General features: G+C 27.9%; 1 protein-coding gene across 2 annotated transcripts; it reads left to right on the top strand.

The window, feature by feature from the left end:
* Window positions 1-6,143: 6,143 nt before the first annotated feature.
* On the top strand, window positions 6,144-10,400 carry LOC126857740 (cytochrome P450 6k1-like). 2 transcript variants are annotated; one of them, XM_050607460.1, is made up of 7 exons: window positions 6,177-6,245; window positions 6,575-6,653; window positions 7,549-8,078; window positions 8,544-8,912; window positions 9,141-9,325; window positions 9,517-9,805; window positions 10,099-10,400. In XM_050607460.1, the coding sequence occupies exons 3-7, from the start codon at window positions 7,559-7,561 to the stop codon at window positions 10,278-10,280; spliced, it is 1,545 nt and encodes a 514-aa protein (XP_050463417.1). In that variant the 5' UTR covers window positions 6,177-6,245; window positions 6,575-6,653; window positions 7,549-7,558; the 3' UTR covers window positions 10,281-10,400. The 2 variants fall into 2 exon arrangements, with proteins under 2 accessions (XP_050463418.1, XP_050463417.1); XM_050607461.1 differs by lacking the exon at window positions 6,575-6,653 and having other exon boundaries at window positions 6,144-6,245.
* The last annotated feature ends 6,206 nt before the right edge of the window (window positions 10,401-16,606 follow it).

The raw sequence follows: 16,606 nt of genomic DNA, 5'->3' as shown, positions 1-16,606 counted from the left end.
AATTCATTTGATATGTATATTATAATATATTTATAATACCACATATACACATACACATAAACAATAATTACATATACATGACACATATACATAAATAATTTTTATAATAAAATTTAACTCTCTCTTAACTTATATATATATATATATATATATATATATATATATATATATGAAGCTATTAAATTATAATTTTATGACGTTAAACTGAAGTAGAAATATAGAAATAAAAGATAATTAAAACTTCAACAAAATTAATATCATAGATTTGATATTTAATTATATATTAATAATTATTGGACATTGTACATCAAATGCCATTGATAATATACAATATAAACAAATATAAATATAAAAGGCAAATAGAAAGAACCAATATTGATTTATATACTGAATAATCTATTCCATTTAATCAAAATTAATGAAAAATAAATGTTTTAATGTTTAAGATCTTTTTTATTACTTGAGAAATATATAGTTAATAATATATTGATGTGTTTAATTTTGTACATAGATTTGTATGTGTGTGTTTTATGTCACCTACGATTCTCATGCGAGTGAAGCATATCAGGTCGGCTGTCAATGTGGAGAGGTTATTCGCTTTTACCGCTATCAATTTTAATTAGTATAGTTATAATGATCAACATTGCGATTAATAATGCTGATGACGATCATAAAGTGGATCGAAATATTCGTGTATCATTAAAATAGATTATGCACGACACAAATATTTGTATTTATTTATATAAAAATGTAAGGGATAAGTAAACATGAAAAGAATTAGTATATTCCGATTATATCATTATGTATATAAATTAAATAAAAATAAAAAAAAGAATATTGCAAGAATTTATAAAATAAAATACAGAAAATAAAATAGATATAATATAAAATAGTCAAGAATTTAGAATATAAAATAAAATAAAAAAATTTGGATTGTGTTTTTTTTTAGATAAGACAGAAAATAAAGAATAAATATAAGCAATATAATAAAATCTATTATGTAATAAATATTAAAAATTATTAAAATAAAGCAAGATAAAATAGAAAAGAGAATAGTAAGGAAGAAATAAGAAATAGAAAAATTTCTCGAAAAAAGATCATCAAGTAAAACAAAGTTATTCAACAAAAATTTTACACATATGTATAATATCACATATATGTATCATCTTACTCACTGCCAAATTAAATATTAGCATTCTTTCAAAACACTTCCTTAGTAACCAAATGTTGCAGCATGCGCAATATTAAAGACGCTACAATTCATATTATATGTAAGAGTAATTTATATACATAGTTTAAATAGATTTAAATAATTTATATATATAAAGTGCAATGTTTATAAATTTTAGTTGTATAGTTTAAACAGACTTAGATAATTTATGTATAATATGTATATTACAATATATAAATTGTAATGTCTATAAATTTTTTATAAATACCTTTAATGTAACGAGAATAAGAAAAAAGTGAATTAATTTCAGGAGGATTGCTGTTTTCTGATATAAGAGCCTGCGTAAGGTTATAATCATCCAATTGAAGAGATTCATATTGAGTCTGAACTATGAATAAATCCAATATTTCCGAATTTTTGTAATTCTAAAGAGAAATATTTCAATATTGTAATAATCACATAAATATTTAGTTGTCTAATCAAAAAAATATTTACATTAATAGAATGCGTTATTACTGTTCGCTATTGCTGAAATTATTTTACATTTCAATATGTACATTATTATTTTTAACTCAGTTTTTATTTATGTTGCATAAATCATAACGATTCAAAATTCCGAACAATTAGCGCACAGGAGTTTCTTAGAATTAAAATGATTTATAATGGTTTAAGCATATTTTTAATGTAAAAAAATTATTAATATATAATTTGCAAACATTTTATATTATTATGATATCTAATGAATTTCACTTAATTGTATGTTAATTGTAAATGTGTAAATTCAGTTTAAAGATATATATTAAAAATACATGAAACCTCAAGAGCATTGACGGAATCCAGAGAGTCCATTCCGAACAATGTAGTAAGACAATCTTTTAATCACAAATCAGACCACGAAGTAGGAATAATTAAATGACTGAACCATTGATATTCCACGCGCTATCAACCGTGTTACTTCTATTTTATGCGCAACAGAATGCACATTTTCATTGTAAATAATACTTGTTTCTCTAAAAAATTATAAAAATCAAATTTATAAAACGTAAGCAATAAATTTAAACTTGCATAAATAATAATGATCTTAATGTTTTTTTCTAAAAAAAATATAAGAATCAAATTCATATAAGACTTAAACAATAAACTTAAGCTCGTATAAATAATAATAATATTAATGTTTTCTCTAATATAAAAATAGCAATGTTTGTTGAGATAAATGATATGACGAGAATTATTGTACAAACTAATTATGCAATGTAATGTATCATATGTTCTATATATACATATATATGTATATGTTTATATATGTATATGTATATTTATATATACATATATGTATATGTTTATATATATATATATATATATATATATATATATATGTTATGGTATATATATTATTTATTGAGAACTAAATATAATATAATTTTATAATTTGATTTTTATAAAAATATTCGACTCTAAACTTGGTATATGTATCTTAGTATATATTTCTAATTTTGATTAAGAAATTGTTTTTTAATGGATTAATATTTCTTTTCAATTTTTGTATTACCTTATTGCGACGAGTCCAAAATTCATATTAATATCGTTTCGAAAACCTGGGATTGCGACAAGTTGCAGTTTTGGAACCTTCACCTTTCATAACTTAAACCATTCAAATTTTGACTTTCTTATAACTTTGCTTGAAATTCTTTCCGCAAATTGTATATACTCTAAGTTTGGATTGCGTCAGATATGGATCCTATCTGTGTCAGGACTGGAAAAAAAATGCATTGATGAAATCATAACTATTACGAGATGAGCAGATATAGAAGGAGTGGTGCCAAAGTATGTCCATTGCATACATGTTTCTGCATTATTTAATTTGTATTTGAATATTTCCTCTTGACGTTTCGGCATATTTGAGAAAACTGAATAATTGCAGTGATGTTTTATAAAAACGTTGAAAATAGTCCTTATTGTCGGGTCATCCCAACATGGAAACAATCGTTGAACCCCAGTTGTCGGGAAATGTGTTTGCCACCATCTATGATATTTCAATGCTAGTATTTCAAATAACGATCATGTTCTAATTATTTATATGAGAACTAAGAACTGTCGCTAATACATGTATATACATACATATGCCAATCTGACATCAAACTGCGTTGCGCAGATCTTGCTTGGTTTCTGCCGCCAATCTGGCATCTAACTGTGTTGCGTAGATTTCTGCCAATCTGCTGTCGACTTATGTCGACAGGTTCTGCTATCAGAACATAAGCTTAATGCGAACGCAGTTGATGCCAATCTGCTGCAATATTCTGCTTGAATCTGTTCACACATTGCTGACAGACTGCTAACAAATAAATGATTAAATGAAAGATAGAGGTAGATTGGGTAAAACTGAGTCGAAAAGTCCTGAACCATCTTTTTGCGCTTAATAAAGGAATTATTAATAATGCTTAATAAAGGAGTTATTATTAAGTAAAATCTGGTCAATTAGCGCCAACTTTTAGCAAGGCGCATATCGGTAAGCCACCTGCCTGGTGTGCGTAAGCACTCAGATTCAGTTACTACCAGGCGTGCTCACGTGCGTCCGGCTAAAAGTTGGCTAATTGACCAGATTTTATTCAATAATATTCAATAAAATTCTTTATTAAGCATTATGCAAAAAATGGTTCAGGACTTTTCGATTCAGTTTGAACCAATCTGTCTCACTTACTTGTGAGGTTACTTACTCGGACATCCTGTATAATATAAGTAATATTTTGATATTTTTGGATGTATAACTTATAATTAGTACAGTTTTTATTCTGTTAATAATGTCAAATTTTACAGTTATAATGCGTTTAATTCGACTTTTAATGATTTCTGGACTGTTATGCTTGTAAAGTAATTTACATTTATATCGGTTTAAATAATAATTAAATTATAAAAAAATGAATTTATCTTACGGAATCAATAATAATAAAATCCAGAATAGATTTTATATATTTAATGTTTTTCATATATTATAATATTATTTTATCATTATCTGATATCTCAATAATATTCTTAATAATAAAAGCAGCAAATAAAATATAATGCCGCAAAAAAACTACAATTATATAAAAAAAATTATATAAAACAAATATATAAATATTAATTTATTATTTAATATTTACCAGCTTATTGTAAATTGAACATCACCCAACCATTTTCTACTATATTAATTGCCAAACGGTGATGTTATAAGTATTAATCTCTTATCATAAAACGGAGAAGCCAAATTCATAAAATTAAGATTAGTAATCTTAATTTTATGAATTTGGCTTCTCTGCAGTAAACGTTACAGATCCAACATCACCGTTTGGCAATTGATATAGTAGAAGATGATTGATGTTCAATTTACAATAAGCTGATAAATATTAAATAATAAATTAATTATATTTATATATTTGTTTTATATAATTGTAGTTTTTTTGCGGCATTATATTTTATTTGCTGCTTTTATTATTAAGAATATTATTGAGATATTAGATAATGATAAAATAATATTATAATATATAAAAAACATTAAATATATAAAACATATTTTAGATTTTGTTATTATTGATTCCGTAAGATAAATTCATTTTTTTATAATTTAATTATTATTTAAACCGATATAAATGTAAATTACTTTACAAGTTCTTACAGTTTAATTTCACATATTATTTTTAGTCTAAAATGTTATAATACATAAAATGTCTAAATTATTATAATTGATGCTATAATTAACATTTTCTCTCTTAATATATTTCTAATTCTTAACAGAAAATGTATGAATAAGAAGGATATCACAGAATTTTAAATTTATAATCGAAATATTTCTTTATTCTTAATTCCGAATTAGATGAGGATCTCATAATATATAAAAATTATTTACAGGATATTATCGCGTTAATTATGATCCTGAGAATTGGTAAAAAATTGCAAAATATTTGAACTCTACAGAATATACGAAAATACAAGTTATTTTTTTTCGAAATGTTCATCAGATATGATAGGAAAGAAAAATATATAAAACGCCTTCTATAACACAGTCTAAATGAATAAGACATAATAATTTGTATAATAATAATAAATGTTAAAATAAGTTAAAAATAATTTATCTTATTTGTAATTATCATTTTATAATATACCTTTTACAACATATATTCCATTGTTGTTATAAACTTTTTTGTTTTGTAACGTTGTTACGAATTTTTTTTTTAACGAAAAACTGGGCAAATTTAATTTTCACTTATGAAGTAAAAAATACATTTATTATGAATATTAATTTGTTGTTTCTTCAGGTAAACAGTAATATTCATGCTATTTAATGTACTATTTGTCAGCAATTTTCTGTAATTTTTCAAATCGGCAATTTATGTGAGCAACATGTCATTCATATAAGTATCAGTTACAAGAAATGACAGAAATATGACAAGAATGACAGATATAGCAAAAACACAGAAAAATAAAAAAGAGATCTAAAAAATGATAATGACTTAGAAAATTTTTTTGCTATACTGTATCAATATGTACAATAATCGTAAAAAGCTCTTTTACCAAATAAAAAAAAAAAAATTAAAAAGAAAAACCACGAATTCTAAAGTATTGCAACTAATGTATTTTTAATAAATAAGCTGTAAATTTATCAAAACATTAATTAAATTATTTATATTATTATAAATATGTTACAATAAGTACAAATTGCATACCTTTAAAATTCATATTTGCTAAAAAAATAATTCACACTTGTAACTTTGTCAGGATACTGATATATTTCATTAAATCAATAATTATATAATATTCAACAAGAAATTAAGAAAAATGATTCTTTTTTCCTTATTCTCTTGACAAGCGGATATAATGATAAAACGCAATAAGAGTGACTCGAAGATTGTAAAATTATTTAGGAGCTTGCGTGTACATCATGCAATCATGTGACATTACATAAATAACATCCGTAGAAATGTCTAAGGCAAAAAAATCGAGATATATAAATACAGTTGCTAACATGATGCAGCAGTTTATTCTATCACAGCAGCTTGTTATCGCGTGTTTGTATATATTCTAGTGTGCCTATTCGATGGTAAGAGCTAATTATTAAAAACTAGAAAGAAATTAAAAAATTTGTTCCCAAAACCGACATATTCATTAAAAGTTACAGAAATGTAGTAAGAATTATGATAAAAAGAAAATAAAGAAAAGATAATTAAAAAGAATACTGCTATTTTGATATTTAGATTATAAAATACGAAGGAGAGAAGAGGCAATTAAGAGCCAACGCAATAATTTGTGATGCATTACCATGCATTCGCATCCGGCTCTTATTCGCTCGCAAATTTTTAAATTGTGATTTTATTTGAGATCCTTATTAATTTTTTAACTTAATATTTTTATAAATATTGCAATATGCAGGAACTTGACGTTCTGTCTCGAACGTTCGTTGTGTGTAATATTTACCTTCTGTGTAACATGTGTGAGTTACTCAAGTTTGGTATGTATCGTATTTTTTTAATATAATATATTTTATTAGACAGTCTCTCTTTATCTTAGATAAATGTTTACATAATTATCATGTAGCAATCAGACTCCATTCAATACAGTTTTCTAATCAGAATTATCTTTTTTCCAAACAATTTATATTAAAAAACGAATTCATGATCATCATGATAATTCTTGTGTGCTTCCAGTTTTAGCAATCATTAATTTAAATTCATATTAATACTTAAAAAACAAAACTTATCAATCAAAGATACTAATTTTAAGCATTTTTAGCACATAAAATTTAAAAATTACAGAAACTATTTTATTATATAACATTATGCAAGACTTAAACAAAAAAAGATAAAAGACATTGAATTTTTTCAATGAGTTTTAAAACAAAATCTTGATTTTTTTTAAAGTAATAAAACAATATTTTAGAGCAATGGAATATTAAATCGCTATAATGAGAGTGAAAATAAAAAAGAAACTAAAGCATCCGGCAAATCTCCTAAATATCGAAAGTAATTCGGAAAATACATTAAATGAAAAAAAAACTTTATTATACTGTTTCGAGAAAAATATGCAATAATAAATATATGCAATAAGAAAAATATGCAAAATAAAAACTTTTATTTTTTTAAAAATCTATCTTGTTGACATAATGTTGTCAAAAAATCAAGGAATGTTAATTAAGAATCAACATTATATATTTGAAATTATTGTCATCGTTCTCGAAATGAGTAGACAATATTAATTTTTCGACTAATGCTTATTAGAATTTTTTCCCTCCATTTTGTGAATACTATTTGCTTTTAAAATCCTAGACCCTTTTTTAATATTCTGTATATATTATTAAAATATAATATTGTCTATTCATATATATTAATGTAAAAAATATTTTTTAGACAAATTAAAATGGCACTCATAACTGCTTACTGGGGTTTGGACGGCATTATAGTTTTAACGACTCTCATGATAATCGTTTATCTCTACATGACACGCAATTTTAAATACTGGAAGAAACGGGGCATCTCGGAAATCTTTCCACCGACACCTTTCTTAGGCAATTTCACAGAATGCCTATTACTAAGAAAAGCACCAGCATATTTTCTAAAGGAGTTATATGAGCAAGCAAAGGGATTACCTTACTTCGGTCTCTATATTTTCGACAAACCCTTCTTGTTAGTTCGTGATCGAGAACTCATTAAGAACATCTTAATAAAGGATTTTAATACCTTCTCCGATCGATACATTATGGCAGATCCGAAAGATCGTCTAGGTTGTAACAATCTCTTTTTTATGAGGAATCCAACCTGGAAGATGTTAAGAATGAAATTGTCGCCATTCTTCTCATCCGGTAAACTGAAAAAAATGTTTGAATTGATGTTAGAATGTGGAAACAATCTAGACACGTATCTCGAATCGTTGAAAGAAGGTAGGTGTTAAATGAGTCATATATGTAAAATACAAAATATTGGAAAGTATAAGAAAAATTATAAAAAGTTGATAAAAACATTAATGATATATATATATATATATATATATATATATATATATATATATATACTTTTGATAAAGTTTAAAAAATATCAATTAAAAAATATCATTTAAAAAATATCAATAATATGCTGTTTTTTATTTCATATAATTCTACTTTAATCATATATTAATTGAACTTATAAGTTAATTTATAAAAAAGTGTATAATTGAGAAATTTTAATAATTTATTTTATGAAAGTCAACTCAATATTAAATCATATAATTATTATGACAGAATCTGAATAAAAAAAAAGAAAAAAAAATCCGCAAATGCTGCATTTTTAAATTTCATGAAAATGTGTGATAATTTATATAAGATAATTTAGAGATGGATGAAATTAATTAATAACATTGCTGATAGATGCAGAAGAGATGATTGAAGTGAGAGAATTAGCTGCCAAATTTACCACGGATGTCATTGGTAGCACTGCTTATGGACTCGATGTGAATTCGTTCAAGGATCCAAACGCTGAGTTTCGCAAATACGGCAAGATGATCTTTCAATACGATACAATTCGGGGCTTGGAAATGCTCGCGATATTTTTCCTTCCAAGTATAGTTCGACTCACTCGTGTAAAGCTATTTGGCAAAGAGCCTACTATCTTTTTGCGCAAGGTTTTTTGGGAGACAATCACTCAGCGCATGGAATCTGACATAAAGAGGAACGATCTCATCGACATTCTTCTCGAATTGAAAAAAAATTACGGTGATCAGGATTACAACGGATTTAGTAAGTAAAATAAACAATATTTATTTTTAAAACTTGTAGAAAATTTTTTAAAATTATATTTAACAAAAATAAATAAAGAGATAATTTATAACGTAGTAAAATTCGTAATAATTATTTTGTTATGACTGTTATTAGATTCGATATGTCAGAATAATAATTCCAATAATTGAAATTAATTATCGCAAATAATAAAAGCCTTTAAAAGTCTATAAATAAATTGAATTTTAGAATTTGACGGGGATGATCTTATGGCGCAAGCAGCCAGTTTCTTTAGCGCTGGTTTCGAAACATCTTCAACAACAACGGCGTTCGCGTTGTATGAGCTCGCATTGCAACCTGATATTCAAAGTACTTTGAGGAAAGAAATTGTCGAGGCTCTTGACAAATCCGGTGGAAAAATTACATACGATATGGTATATTATATGACATTTAGTTACTATCGAAAAATTATTATAATAAATGTGTATCATGCAAATATCATTGATATCATTGCAGGAGCAATGCTTTTTTTTTTTTTTACACTTGAATAAATTTTAAAATATATATAATGAGTCATTACCTCATTATATATATTTTTAAATTTATAGTTATACTTTATTACCAGACTACATCGTTACCATATCTTGATATGGTGGTTTCCGAAACTTTGAGAATGTATCCGCCATTGGGCTATCTAAATCGTATGCCAAGTGAGACTTATAAAGTGCCGAACTTTGATCTCGTAATTGAAAAGGATACACCGATATACATCCCGATGCTTGGTCTACACTATGATCCGGAATACTTTCCCAATCCGAATAAGTTTGATCCGGAGCGATTCAATGAGGAAAATAAACGTGACAGACCGGCATGCGTCTATTTCCCCTTCGGAGAGGGTCCACGTGCGTGCATAGGTGAGAAAATCAAATCAAAAATTTAAAAAAAACTGCGGATTTCTAAGAGAGAGAAAAATACAAGTTATTTAATATTGATATTATGAAATACACAACAATATTGTCATATGTTTTATCCAATAAATTTTATAATTGTCAAATTTGCAACTTTATGTTAAAATATAAAATAACGCGACAAAAGTACGAATAATTTCAATTATAGTGATAATGTATAATTTTTATTTTTCACTTCTTCTTGATTAGTACAATATCATTACACATATAGTTTATGTAGTTTATGTTTTTTTTTGCAGGCACTCGTTTAGGAATTTTGCAAATAAAGCTGGCACTTATAATAATCTTGAGAAAATGTGAAATAACACCGTGCAAGGAAACTTTGATACCAATGATAATTGATCCGAAGGGTGCCATGACAGTACCATTAAACGGCGTAATACATCTCAACTTCCGAAAAATTAAATCTAGCGCTCTTTAAAATTACTTTACAATAGTGTATTTATTGCATTATTTTGATTCATAAAAATATGTACAACTTGTGTGTTTTAAAAAATGTGTAAAAATAAAAAATTGAATATATTATGCATGATACGTAAAATGTTTTTAAATTTTGTTTAGATACATTAAAACATTATCGAATTATATCCTAAGATAATAGCAATTTAAATCATCATCTTGATTTATTTTAAGAAGTGCACAAAATTGTTATCCGATATTTTATAAAAAATTTTCTATTTTTTTTTCTAATTTTTAATAACACTTCAAAAGATGTTTTAAGACTCCAACTTGATAGTAATAATATGTTTATTATTTTTCTTTTAATAAACTTTTGTTTTAATTACTTTAATATACACATGTACTCATATGCATGTATCAAAATATATATATATATATATATATATATATATATATATATACATACAGGGTGTCCTAAAAATTTTGACCACCCGAAGTGTGAAGGTAGATTGAGCCAAACTGAGTCAAAAAGTCCTATACCATTTTGCAAAATTCTCAATAGTTTTTGCGTTATTAATTAAAATATGTGAGCTAATGAGCGCGGTGGAAAGCAGTAGGCCGGCATCGGCAGGCATGTATGACAGATTACTTGTGAACGTTTAGCAACGAAGATATTATCTAAGTAAAAAGTGACAGAGCGTGACTCCACTTACTGTTTTCCAACGCGCTCATTAGCTCACATATTTTAATTAATAACACAAAAACTATTGCAAATTTTGCAAAATGGTATAGGACTTTTCGATTCAGTTTGGCTTAATCTACCTTCACACTTTAGGTGTGTCAAAATTTTTAGGACACCCTGTATGCAATTAAGATGAATAATTTGTATTTTACTCGTGTCATATGTCAAAATAATATATGTACGTAAAGTCCAAATTACTCAGTTGGTATTTCGTAATATGCGTACCTTGAAGTGATTTCTTTATTCCTTAGTTAGAGCCTTTTAGAGCTAATAATTATATCAAAATATTCACATTATAAAGAAAATTATGTATATCTTCTGTTTATTAACATAGATAACTTTTGTAAGCAACTATTATGCTCACAATAAAGTTCAATTTAAATCATTTAATTTGATATATCTGTTATGATCTATTTTTTTTTAATTTTATTATTTTGACATATGACACGAGCAAAATACAAGTTATTCATTTTAATTGACCATAAGAAATCAGTATCTCGATTTCTATTTTCTATAATGTTAATGAAAATCGCGGCAATGAAAAAAACATTCGCGAATGCGATAAGCAGTTGCTAATAAGATTATGCCAATATATTTTCTATTTACTCTCTCTATCGTTTGTCGAAACAATCAGTTTGTGAAACAGTTTATTTATATATTTTAAATTATTTATTACGAAATACAAGAATTTGAATGATTATCCTGATTATTAAAACCTAAACATCGAATTAATAGATACAAATCCTAAAAATTTTTATTGCGTTTATATTATAAAAGATATGACAATATGTTAGAGGTTTATCAGATAAACCTCTATTAAACCATATAAATCTCTATTAAACCATATAATTATTATATATAACCATATAATATAAATAATAAATTTAATCATAAATTTAATCATAATATAAATTTATTTATAAACATAAATATAATTTTAATTTTGATAATGATCTAAAATAAATTTATGTAATAGACATTAAAATTTAAAATTAACTGCCTTTATAAATAAAATTCTAGTTGACTGAAAATCAATATGCATCTACGATATTAATGATTTATAAGTAAAGAAACCTAGTTTTTACATTTAATGTTACGAATAAACAATTACGACTTAAGATCCGAAAAAGAGATAGATTGCTATAAAATATGTAATAAAAATCGCAAATTGCAAATAATATATTCGCATAGTAATAAACCCAACAAAAGATACATATATATATATATATATATATATATATATATATATATATATATATATAAGTAATTTATTCGTGATTAGTTTCAGTCATCTTGAATATTTCGATATTGATTTACAGGGAGTGGAAAAGTGTAAGTGGGAGTAAGAAAAATGTAAGTGACTTAAATCTACGTAAAAACTAATTTCTAAATAAAAACTCGCAAGTAGTATAATATATATATATATATATATATATATATATATATATATATATATATATGTCTATATAGATGCATATAAAATAAGAATGAATATTTAATATTTGAGAATAGTCCTATATTTATAATATAATACGCATATATTTATATTACTATTATTATTATTATTTATATTTTTTTCTCCTTTTTTTTCAATAATATATGATATACAATAATGATAATGTTGATAGTACTTATAACAGTGATAGTATATGACTTAATTTATTGAGTATATAATTATGTCGGGGCTAGAGTGTAAGATTTGCTCATACAAGGATTTTCCTCTTTTTTATTTAGAAAGCAGGAAATACATCCACCGTCACTTTTCGGCTGACTCGCGAGTGACCCAACTGGACTAAGAAGTCCCGCAGATTGTATGACCCACTGTAATTTTCGCCTTGTACGGTCAGTTTTACTAAGGCGGCTCCCCTTCGGATGGGCTGCGGCGGATGTTAATCCAGCTTTTGTGTCCTTCAGCAAGGATTCGGCACAGCTCATTAGTTTTGTCAGACCACATCTGGGCGCGACCTTTCAACTCGGTGTAAGTCAAGCCGCAGGCAACAATCTGCCACGGTAATTCCTTGAACTTATCCTCCAAGTAGTAGATCTCACTCTTCGGACACCAAATCTCTCTGCCATAATCTCTTAGGCAGATCTTGACCATGTTGCTGTCTGAATTTACACTGTCGAACCAGCCTCTTCGCCAGGTGTTATCCTCCTTTACTACTACGTCCTCATCTTCTTTAATATCCTCCGACCAACAATGCAGGTACTTAGCCTTCCTATTCATGCGGAATTCCAACTCTTCCTCCAAATCTTCAAGATTCTTCTTGCTGTTGTTGATATGTACCATGAAGAGTAGGGGGAATATCATCTTAATTATGGTGACTTCGAGCCGAGAGCGGGTTAACTGTGCCGTATCGATAGGTTTTACTTCCATTTTCTATAAAAGAATTAGTTTGTTTTAATAATGGGGAATGCTTGTTTATGTATATATATACTATTATTATATACTATTTTCCTCTCTTAAAGGGGCAGGAAAGCGAAGAAAATGAAAAAGAGTGGAGGGGGAGAGTGTGATCTTCTTTCTTCATTTTCTCTTTTTCCCAACTCCTTTTATTCTCTGAGTTGCAATATACAGGTGGTAGCTTCTTTAGTGGAAAGAGAAGGGTAAGTGCCTTCTGATTCTTTCCTGATTTCAGTATAAATCTTGATCTTGACATCTAAGAAACGGTGCTGTAGGCTCTAGAGTTGACGGCGGGCGTCTCTGTCTTAAATGCAATAATAATTGAGTAAGAGAATCTCATATGACTCCCACTAAATATAAGGACCACCCATATATTGTATGTAGGGCATAACCATGCACTATGGTGTCCAGGATTAATTTAAAAATTCTTATGTCTAAATATATTCCCATTATTCCGACACTGACATTACCGAAAATCAGAAATTTATTCCAGAATTTTTGCCATGTAGATACAGCTATCTTTTCTATTGCGTTTTTATCTAAAAGATTTGAAATTGAGCCTCCTGTAAAGATGTGAATCGTCATTACGCCTCTCGCTACTGTATTTAGTACAGCGGGTCTCAGCGGGGAACATTATATGATCTCTAAGTTCTTCCAGGTCAGTTTCTGTGTATATTCCGCTAGTAGCCAGTGATCCAGGGCTAACATATTTCCATGTAGGTTTTGTTAAAGCTTTCATTATTGTCGGTCGTAAGGTATCTATTGGTTTTGGCGTTAACTTATACCAAGAGTCACCTAAAAGATACATCAAAGGAGCGAATGCGTTGCATACGCTTGTGTCCTTTGACGCAATAAAATATGGGTTTGAGGTGTTAAAAAATTTGTTTTGTTTCCTCTTAATACCGGCAGTTGATCGTAACACTCCTCTACACGTGCGAGTCTCACTTTAACCGGTACGCATTTTACTATGTGAATTACTTCTCCTGCTCGTAATGCCATGTATCCTGATCCTTTCATTAAGTGATATCAAGATGTCAGGTAATTGAGTGGCTATGGCCAGTGCGTTTTGCAGCATTTGCTGCTCCAGGTTACATTGTTGTAATAAAATATTCCGATATAATTGGTTTATTTGCGTACGAATATGTTTTTCGACATATACGAATTTAGAATTCATATAAATGAAAATATCGAGATTAGTTACGCGGGTTTGTTTATTAAAGACAGCAATACCGGATGAAGTCTCAAAGATTATTAATTTGGATGCTCTGTAATCGTAAGAGTGTATCCACAGGTTAAATATTTTCCTCTGCTAGTTAACGCAAATATAATATTTTACGTGGTCAAGGAATAAATCACCTGAGCCTGTTGATTTATATTATCAATAATTTTGTCGGCATAGCCCTCGTAAAGTATCCCATAATTAGAGAACTTGCATGTATCTGCAGGTACGAGATCCCAGAAGGTATCCCCTCCTTCGATGTCTGAACAATAAGTGGCACTGAATTCGCAGGCCTCCCCGGATCTAAGTTGTACGCGATTAATGTTTATTTTCACATCAGCTGCATAATCCTGCAATGTGATTTTAATGCTGCCTAATACCACGGCGTCAGTCCATTTCGTAAGGATCGGAATATGTTCCTCCGGAACACGATCCGTCTGTATCTACGTGACCGGCAAGTGTTACGGGACGAGTTGTGGATTGGTTTGATTTAAGTCCGGTTATAAAAGTTTCGGCTAGTTGAAAGCTTCTGTAGGTAGGCATGCATCGGCATGCTTCGCGGAAAACTTCTTGCACATATACATATTTTCCGTTAAATATATCCATGCTGTGAGAAAACATTCTACATTTTCGAATTAATCAATCGATTTCGACTTTGCATTGTATAACTTTTGCAGATTCGAATTCGTTAATTTGCAATAGTTGTATACAGATTCTGAAGGAGTTCACATTTTGTTGAGGAATATCGCATTCCTCTATATTTAATAACGATAAAGTGGTAAGATTAGCGGATGCTGAACCGCAGTCGTATCCTATTATTCCATACGCTGAAGACAAGCCCAGTAGTAAGACTATTATAGCTATTTTCCTGGTTTCTCAATCCATCTGAAATTTTTAGTTATGGATATTATATATATATATATATTATCCTCCTTTTTTATATTTTCTTTGTTAACTTTTGATTTGATTGTTATTAGTTGCTATTTGTTTTAATGTGGGAAATTCGCAGTCGATTAGGATGTACGATTCGACTATTTTTCTTTATTTTAATTTTTACATTATTTTTATTTATTATCTCCAATATTTCATGGGGTCCCGTATAATGATCTCCGAACTTTCCTGGTTTTGGGCCTCTTAATAAGAATACGTGATCTCCAGGCTTGAAATTTTGAGGGTTGATATTTTTATCATAACATTGTTTTGACTTGAATTTTGCATCTACCACATTTCTATGAGCATTTCCTTGAATCGTATGAAGTTGAGTTACGAGATTTATTAAATAATCGTCATAATTTGCCAATTTATCTTCTGAACCTAAAGCCTCATTCGAAGGAATTCTTGCTATTTTCCTAATTCGTATAGTGTATGCTTTGTGGCTTCATGTACGCCAGTATTATAATTAAACATCGCTAGACTGAGCCATCTATCCCATTGTTTTTGATCACTTGCATATTGTTTTAAATATTCACCTAATGCGTGGTGTGATCTTTCTAACGATCTATTTGATTGAGGATGAAAAACTGTTGTGCGGAATTTGCGAATTTTAAATATTTTTGCGACCTTTTTCATTAGCTTACTAATGAAATTTCTTCCTTGGTCCGTTAATATTGCTTTTGATGCTCCAAATACGCAAATAAAACGGTCTACGAAAGCTTCTGCAATAGTTTCAGAGGTTTGATTTTATAATGGTATTCTCTTGCAAAATTTAGTTAACTGATCCTGTAATGTTAAGATGTATTCGTTATCTCTTTCAGTCTTAGGTAATGGACCTACAATATCCATAGCTACTTATCAAAGGATGATTCTGGTATATCGGTAATTATCATGGGTTGTTTTGTCTTAACTCGAACTAATTTTTTCAATTGGCATTGCAGACATCGTTGTATATATTTTTGAACATCTGATTTTAAATTTTCCCAGCAATAATTATACTTTATTTTGTTATATGTCTTTGTAACTCCGCGATGTCCTTCGCATAAACAA

The sequence above is a fragment of the Cataglyphis hispanica genome, chromosome 22 (genome assembly GCF_021464435.1).
Source record: "Cataglyphis hispanica isolate Lineage 1 chromosome 22, ULB_Chis1_1.0, whole genome shotgun sequence".
Taxonomy (NCBI): domain Eukaryota; kingdom Metazoa; phylum Arthropoda; class Insecta; order Hymenoptera; family Formicidae; genus Cataglyphis; species Cataglyphis hispanica.
This window is presented reverse-complemented; position numbering and strand designations above follow the sequence as displayed.

Coding starts and splice junctions, on each gene's coding strand:
- LOC126857740 (XM_050607461.1), top strand. CDS start 7,559: ATGGCACTCATAACTGCTTACTGGGGTTTGGACGGCATTATAGTTTTA. Junction 8,913..9,140: donor TCAGGATTACAACGGATTTA/GTAAGTAAAATA, acceptor ATTGAATTTTAG/AATTTGACGGGGATGATCTT. Junction 9,806..10,098: donor GGGTCCACGTGCGTGCATAG/GTGAGAAAATCA, acceptor TTTTTTTTGCAG/GCACTCGTTTAGGAATTTTG.